Source organism: Phytophthora parasitica (genome assembly GCF_000247585.1).
Source record: "Phytophthora parasitica INRA-310 unplaced genomic scaffold supercont2.50, whole genome shotgun sequence".
In the NCBI taxonomy this organism is placed as follows: domain Eukaryota; phylum Oomycota; class Peronosporomycetes; order Peronosporales; family Peronosporaceae; genus Phytophthora; species Phytophthora nicotianae.
In genome coordinates this window covers 416,523-424,580 of record NW_008649036.1, presented here as the reverse complement: position 1 = coordinate 424,580, position 8,058 = coordinate 416,523, and the positions used below count along the sequence as shown (strand labels likewise).

The 8,058-nt window shown below is 52.8% G+C and overlaps 3 protein-coding genes across 3 annotated transcripts; 1 reads left to right on the top strand and 2 right to left on the bottom strand.

Annotated features, from left to right (window-relative positions):
* Positions 1–514: 514 nt before the first annotated feature.
* Positions 515–838, bottom strand: PPTG_23767 (hypothetical protein; the record flags this gene model as incomplete). Its single annotated transcript, XM_008912887.1, has 1 exon — positions 515–838. The coding sequence occupies one exon, from the start codon at positions 836–838 to the stop codon at positions 515–517; it is 324 nt and encodes a 107-aa protein (XP_008911135.1).
* Positions 839–1,392: 554 nt separating this feature from the next.
* Positions 1,393–1,854, bottom strand: PPTG_23766 (hypothetical protein; the record flags this gene model as incomplete). Its single annotated transcript, XM_008912886.1, has 1 exon — positions 1,393–1,854. The coding sequence occupies one exon, from the start codon at positions 1,852–1,854 to the stop codon at positions 1,393–1,395; it is 462 nt and encodes a 153-aa protein (XP_008911134.1).
* Positions 1,855–2,729: 875 nt separating this feature from the next.
* Positions 2,730–3,218, top strand: PPTG_15625 (hypothetical protein; the record flags this gene model as incomplete). The annotated part of the gene is made up of 1 exon (XM_008912885.1): positions 2,730–3,218. One exon carries the CDS (start codon positions 2,730–2,732, stop codon positions 3,216–3,218), a length of 489 nt encoding a protein of 162 aa, XP_008911133.1.
* Positions 3,219–8,058: the final 4,840 nt, after the last annotated feature.

Below are 8,058 nucleotides of genomic sequence, written 5' to 3'. Positions count from 1 at the left end.
TGTGGACACGACGCGCGTTTCCACAGCGGTCTCGTGTACTTCCAGAGCATGGGAGACCAGCCACGTTGCGGAGGCACGGTTCGTGCCCGCTCCTGTTAATTGGAATCAGTCGACGGATCGCACCTGGGATAGCTGGAGGGCGGTCTTGATCGCGCTTGCCTCGATCCTCGTGGGAGCGGCAACCTTCTTCTTGCTTTTCGTGAGTCGTAGAATTCACCAAAGCCATCGTCCACGTTGAAGACTGGTACTCAATGCTACGCAGTGACTCGCAGAAGTTGCTCCACCACATCGGGTCGTCTTCCTGTAGGTGGCCCAGTGCTGAGCCCATGAATTTATTCACGTACATCACGGCGAGACGTACACGAACCGGGGTATTGTTTGGGTCGGCAGACTTGTTCTTCGACACAAAGATACGGAGCCTGGACGTTAGCTTGCGCATGTGGTCGTACCACACCTCCTGACCAAGCGCGTTGAGTCCATGGATGGCGTCGAGAATCTCGTCATACGTGACGCACTAGATCGCTGAGCCCGGCAGTGACACCGACGGACTGAAATCGCTGGAGAAGTTCACGTTCGTTGAGCCATCTTCCAGACACGACATCTCACTTGCCTCCTTGAAGTGCATGATCGTCAATCCTCTGGAGCCGAGACGTACACTAAACACTGTCATCAGTACAGCGGGTGTAATCTTGAACTTGACGCACTCCAACTCCCGCATCATCAAAACGAAAGACATAGGTGACTTGATCTTACCTGGTTCGAGGCCTAAGCCTCTGAACATTCGACTGGCCGCCAGCATATGCGCTTGTGGCGGATTGTACTCGCCCTTCATCTTCATGGAGCCTTCCGGGAAACATGCGCAGGACAGAAACTGAACCTCCGACGGAGGTAGCTCTCCCTTGGAGTTAGGCGCTGTGCCAGCAGCGGTGACCGTTGCGATCGAAGGAGTACTTGGACTACCCCAACGACCATGTTCTTGGGCTTGTAGAGCACGTAGACGTTCAACCTCCTCCCGGAGCGCGCGGAGCTCAGCCAGGAGAGCATTGTTTCCGGCTTCGGCTAACACAGTGGTAGTCCCTGGACGCGACGCAGCTGGTGCAGCACTCTGTGTGATACTGAACGCAGGGGCGGTGGTAGACTCGGGCCGACTAGACACGGCCTGCCCGGGCTCGAACGAGGCCGTAAACGTCTCAAGGTTACAGCCACGCGTGTCGTTGCTCAGCGCATCTGTGGCGTGCGTGTACCGGCGTTGGTGGATGCAGCCGATGTCGAGGATCTCCTTGCTCGCTTGGCCTTCGGGGGAGCGGGCTTGTCCTCGACGTCAGAGCCCGACTCACCGCCCGCGTCTTCAGCGGCCTTCTTCCGCCCCACGCTCGACGAGTCGGCAGCAGCCTACTTGCCTCCGGAGCTCCCTGAATCCACCGATATTGCGCGCCCGGTCGGCTTCTTCTTGACTTTACCCGTTTCTTGCTGGGCGCCGCCTGCCGTGGAACGCGTGGCGGTACGCTTGCTCATGCGAAGCGGAGGGGGATATGACGTGGTACGAGCAGCAGTGGCTGTCCAAGGCTCGTCACCGCCAGTTACGCCGACGACGCCCTGTCTTCTTGTCTGCGACTCGCTGTCCGACGGGGTCTGTTCAGCCCTGGGCGAAGGCGACGGAGGAGCGGAAGCTGGCGTAGAAGTGGTCATAGTTGGAAGGGAAATGTGCCCCCTTGTTTCTTGTTCTGCTTGCTGGTTGTTCTTCAGAATGCGAAGTGAGTGCGAAGCTACGTGTGGAGCAAGCCAGTAGATTTTTGAAACCTCGAGCTCGTAAGTAAATGTATTCGTAATATGTACTAAACTGGCAGCTAACATCGTTCCACTCTTTTACTAATGGAGTGAAGGGAAACGTATTACGTAGAGGGTGCTTTCTGATCTTATTATTTGCTTTGCAGGCCACGAAGGCATAACTGTTGTTTTCTTGCTAAAGGGAAGCGCTTTTGGGGTCATTGGTTGCATGTACGTGGACATGCACAAGTGTATTAGTTCATACTGCCCGGCTTATCACCAACTGAATTAAGCAAACATTTCATCGACAAAGCCGTTGTACAGATGAGTTTTCGAATTCATACCGATCATGAGACACACGTGTGCTTTACGTCTGCCTGCATTTCTTTCGCGATGCAATTGTAAATACGACGCAGCAAGCCACGCTCAACCATCGTCGAAATTTAATGTTTCCACGGTTTTTTTTTTTTTTTTTTTGGCTAGTCATTTGTCAGATTTGAATGGCCGATTGTACAGTATATTTGCTCAACATTCATCTTACTTGTTTATGTAAGCTGAATGTTGAGCGAGATAACATCGACCGAGCTGCACAGTACCGCGAAATTAATCCGTTGAGGGCTATCCTATAGCCCCCCAAAGGTTCCAGTACGAGTAAACTGTTAAGCGTCACCTCATCTGAGATTACAAATTCTAAAACATCACGCTATCCGATCTCTCTAGTTTCGAAACGGCGAAGAGACCACTAATCCCCTAGTCACTTTTATCAAGCTCACAGATTCTGTATAACACAGCGTGTTCATCTCATCGATGAACTCATCTAAACAAGGGTTTGTCTCTAAAGTACTTACTTATTTCGATGCCGGACCATCTTCGAACGACGAATGCTTGTAGCACAATTCATTCTTGTATTTTGCATCCCACTGCAAAGTTGAACTCACTCTTACCCCAACCACGCAAACTTCATGACTGCCGCCAGAACCTCTGAGCATTCAACGCAACAAGCCAAACGAACGAGTATTGCAGTCCGACAGTATCGCCCCGAAGATCATGCCACCGTCACAAAGATTTTCGTCGAGGGTTTGATGGCGTTCGACGACAATCCGGACTTCCGCTACTTGTGGGAGGAGCGTCTGCGCAAGGATTTAACGCACGACTTTGCGGATATCGAAGCCAGTCATATGGCTCTGGGTGGCAACTTCTGGGTGGCGACAGCGACACAGGACGAATCAACCAAGATCGTTGGGATCATCGGGTTGCAACGCAGATCTGAGAACGTGGGCGACGTTCGCCGTTTATTTGTCGACTCGAATTGTCAACGCATGGGAGTTGGAAGGAAGCTCATGGCTGAACTTGAAAGCTGGGCGAAGCAGACTGGGATCAAAAGCTTGTTCTTGACGACGGTGTTGCTTAAGCCGAAGACGGGAAATTGTGGAATGACATGTATTGAATAGAACTCGAAGCTAAGCAAACTACAGCTAGTCCCTGCGTGTAGTCGAGTCGATGTGCAGATGTGAAGCGAGAGCGGCAGCGCTGAGTCGAAGCCTCCTCGTGACGACGCATTCGTAGCTTCATCTTCGTTGGCTGAACAGTATCCATGTGCGAGTGGTCATCACGGCTAGCGCCATGCGATGATCTGGTTGGCGGCCTTGAGTACGTCACCGACGCTAACTGCAAGCAGGCAACGCCGACGCTGCGGCGCCATACACATCCCTGCATCGCCATTGGCCTGAGCCCAGGATGACGGCGGCAGACACTACAATCCCCACCGCTTAAGCTTGCGTTACCAAGTTTTGGCGACGTCGAAAGTCCTCGAGTAATTGCGTCCAGTGCGAGACCTTAGAAATTCGTTTGGTGTCTTCCCAGGAATTCTTGGACTCAGGCAGGTCGGACCACTTGACCAGGTACTGAAGTCGACGTCGATGGTGACGTTTCTTGAGAAGAGCTGCGATGATGTAGATACGGTTACCTTCGCCGTCAAACAGCACTGGGGCGGCACGGCGAATTGGACGGCCAATGAATTCTGGCGGACAACCGATGGACAGCTTCAGCTGGTCAACGTTGAAGACGTCATGTGCACGGAGTATTGGCGGCAACGCCAACTTGTATGCATTTTCGCCGACGCGCTTGGAAATTGGAAATGGTCCGATCCAGCGCGGCAGCAACTTGTTCTTTGTAGGATCCTTGGTAATGTCGTAGTCTGGGGTGCTTATGTTCTTGTTCAGCAGCTTTGCACGAACGTACACGAAGTCGGAAACATTGAACTTGACAACTTTGCGATGCTGGTCATAGAAGCGCTTCTGCCGTTCTTGTGCCTTGTTGAGCTGCTCTTTAGCGTAGTTAACAACTGCCTGACGATCTTTGAGGAATAGACACGAGTCGGAAGCCACCCACAATCGAGGAAGAGGTCGGCGGCCGGTGTCTACTTCCATCGGCGTCCTGCCTGTTGACGTGTTGACCAAAGAAGTGTGTGCGAACTCGATACTCGGCAGGCACTCGATCCAGTCGTCACCGTAATGAGACACCGTACATCGGAGAGCGTCTTCTAGTGTTCGGATTTGCCGTTCGCTCTGACCATCGTTTTGGGCGCGGTGAGAGACGGACATCTTCAAGGTCACACGCAGTGTAGCCATTATTGCCTGCCAAAACTTGCTTAAAAACTTGGGGTCTCTATCGGAGACGATCGACCGAGGGGCACCGTGGATCACCACGATGTTATCGAAGAACATCCGAGCCACGTCCTCCGCAACCGCCGTTTTGCGAGTGGGCAAGTACCGAGCCCGTTTACTCAATCTGCAGACGACGACACAGATGGCATCAAATCCCCCAGACGCAGGAAGTCCAGTTACGAAATCCATTGAGATATCGACCCAGGGGGCTTCTGGAATTGGAAGAGGTTGTAGCAATCCTTTCTTTCGCTCGCCCGTCTTGTTCCGAGTACAGGTTTCACAGGGTCGAACGTAGTCTTCCACTGTCGACCTGAGACCTGGCCACACGAAATCTTGACGAACCGCGAGATACGTCCGAACCACGCCGGGGTGAGCCATCGTGGCCTCATCGGGATAGTGCACGAGGATATCCAGAAGTAGACGGTCGTTCCGAGGCAGCAAGACACGTTCGCCTTTGCCGTCTTGGATCAAAATCAACCCATTGTGAAGACTGTAGCGCGTATTATTCAGAGATGATGATCGTAGTTGCTGTAATATCTTCTTGCAGACTTCGTCCTCATCGTACAGCGTTTTGATTCGTTCCGCCACGGCAGGATCAGGTCCTATTACTAGTAGCGTGCTGACTTGCATTGGACGCGAGAGGCAGTCGGCTACGAGGTTGGTCCTTCCAGCACGGTGAAAGACGTCAAACTGGTACTGGCTAAAAATGTCAAACCAACGGAGGAGCTTCGGAGAGGGCTGCTTCTTAGAGAAAAACCATTTGCACGCGATGTTGTCTGTATAGACTGTAAACTTGGCGCCCAGTAGATACGGACGCCACTTCTCGATGCAAAACTTAATTGCGAAAAGCTCTTTCTCGTGGGCTGGCCATCGCTTCTCGGTGTCACTCAATTTTCGGCTAAGGTAAGCGACCGGGTGTTCTCCTGTAGTGTGCACTTGACTCAACACTCCTCCCACTGCCATATCCGAGGCGTCGGTGGTGACAAAGAACTGCCGCGAAAAATCGGGAAGCTGGAGCACCGGGGAGCGCTGAAGAAGGTCTTTCACACCGTCGAACGCTGCAGCCTGGGCTGGCCCCCAATTCCATTGACTTGCTCTCTTGAGTAGTTCAGACATTGGATGCACCAACTCAGCGTAGGCAGGAAGAAAACGCCGGTAGTAGCCGCATAGCCCCAGAAACCGCTGCAGCTCACGGGAATTCGTCGGCGCCTTTAGGTCTCGAATAGCCACCGTCTTTGATGGGTCCAGAGTGATGGTCGAATTAGAAATACGGTGGCCCAAGAACGTGATAGCTTCCTGCCCCCACGTGCACTTACGAGGATTGGCGTAAAGCTCAGCCGATCGCAACACCGTCAACACCTCACGAAGATGTTGGACGTGTTCCTCCTGCGTCGATGAAAAAACGCAGATGTCATCCAAATACACCACACAGAAGCGAGAAAAGCGTGAGTTTCCAAGAATGTAACGCATTAAGCGGGTCCAGGATCCGGGCATACCAGCCAGACCCATCGGAGCAACAACCCACTGAAATAACTCACCGTCAGCTTGAAACGCTGTCTGTGGTCGCGAGTCCTCTTTGAGGCGCATCTGATGATAGCCCGAGGTAAGATCGATGGTAGTAAACACTCGTGCTCCTTGCAGGGTATCCAGTAAGTCGTCAATGCGGGGCAAAGGAACACGTGGTACTGTAGTTTGTGCGTTTAGGTATCGATAGTCGATCACCCAGCGTACCGGATGAGTGATATCCCCACTACGGATCCAGTCAATTTTGCGCGTAGCAGCTCCAGTAGCCGGATCTTTCTTCGGTACCGCAAAAATATTCGAAACCCATGGAGAATTTGACGGCTCAATCCACCCTTTTTTGTAGCAGGTCCTGCACATACTTCCGTAAGGCTGCTCGCTCAACTGGAGAGTGCCGGAACGGTGCTCGCGCAGCAGGTACCGCGCCTTGGTGGAGCATGATTTCGTGTTCCACCGCACGCTGAGGAGGAAGTCTGTCCGGGAGCTCATCAGGCAGAACGTCTGCGAACTCATGCAGCAGCATTTTGATAGCTGCCGGAACCTGGCCAGACCCATGAGATGCAGACGCCTCAACCAAGTAAACCTCTGCATACTCGTCCGCTTCCAAGCGACGACGAAATTCCGCGAATGTGACTTCGTTAACGGTTGCATCGTTCTCGAGAAGAAACGGAGGCACAGGTGGCAGAGTAGGAGTCGGGAATGCTAGAGTCTGATTGGTCCAATCAATGACTGGGTTACACAATTCTAGCCAAGGACGTCCGAGGATTCCGTCGTAATCATACGTGATAGGCCAAAAAATGAAAGGCACTCGCGATATCACCGAATCACAGTCCACTGTCAAATCACAGGAGGGAACCAGACGTTGTTGCTCTCCTCCATCGAAACCACGTGCCGACACATGGATGACCGGCTTCTGGGAAGTGTCAAGTACATCATCCTTAAGAATACAGTGCGACGCTCCAGAGTCGATCAACATCCGGCACTGCTTGTCGGCGATGTAGACAGTCTTAATAAAGGGCGTACTGGCCCCTGCCGAAACTGTAGAGAGCTCCATCAATTCAATTGACGAAGTCTCAGTAGTTGTAGGAGATTCGTTTTGGGAAGACTCGACAGACACTCCATTTACGTCTGCCGAGCCAACCCATTTCCCTGCTTGTGACCGGCAGACTGCCCATTTCTACTCGGACAGTTGGCGATGCGATGGTCGCCCTTCTTGCAGTAAAAACACAAGTTTCGTTCACGGCACGTACGCTTATCAATTTGGCGGCTGTCCATCACAGAGATATCCATAGGAGTAGGTCCTTCTGGCACAGACGTGGCAGCGCCACGGCTCTGTTGCAAGCTGACCGAGCTACGACCGCGTTCCCCAAAGTGCGTGCGCTCGTAGGCTTGAGCACCCGCGATGGCATCTGCCAATATGGCACAGCGTAGGTACATGACCTCCTTTTTAGTATCGGACTTTAAACCCTCACAAAAATGATCCACCTGATCAATTGCGTGCATGCCGTGGATCTGCGCCATCAAGCGGCGGAAGTCCTTGACGTAGTCATCTACCGTGCCTTGTTGCTTACACTTGCGTAGCTCTGCCCGGAGCCGGAACTGCTGGTCCGGTGGCACAAACTCAGTGGTTAGTGCTACATGCAGCTCTTCGATGCTGTGGTAAGCCACATGAGCGACCATCACCTTGGCGTGGTACCAGGATGCAGCGCCGTCACGGAAATTCGCAGCGAGCATAGCCACGACGCGCGGTCCGTTGTGTGGATTGGCGAAGTCGATGCACTTGCCTTGCATGAATAGTTTAGCTCGGAAGATGAACTCGTCCACAGACTCGTGGGGACGACCGTGATACGTTGGCATGCTCACACCTTCGATCTTGTGCTCACGCTAAGCGTGTTGAGCCTGGAGCTGCTGCTGTAGCTGCTGCTGGTACCCTTGAAGGTACGACTGAAAATCTTGATAGATCTGGGCGTTTTGCTGGCTTAGGCCGGCAGCAATGCGTTCAAAGGCAGCCATGAAGTGTTCTGGCTGTACACCAGCAGCCTGGTGCTCCATTTTAGGGTCAGCCATTGACGTTGAAGTTAAACATCAGCAAGACCGCTCACGA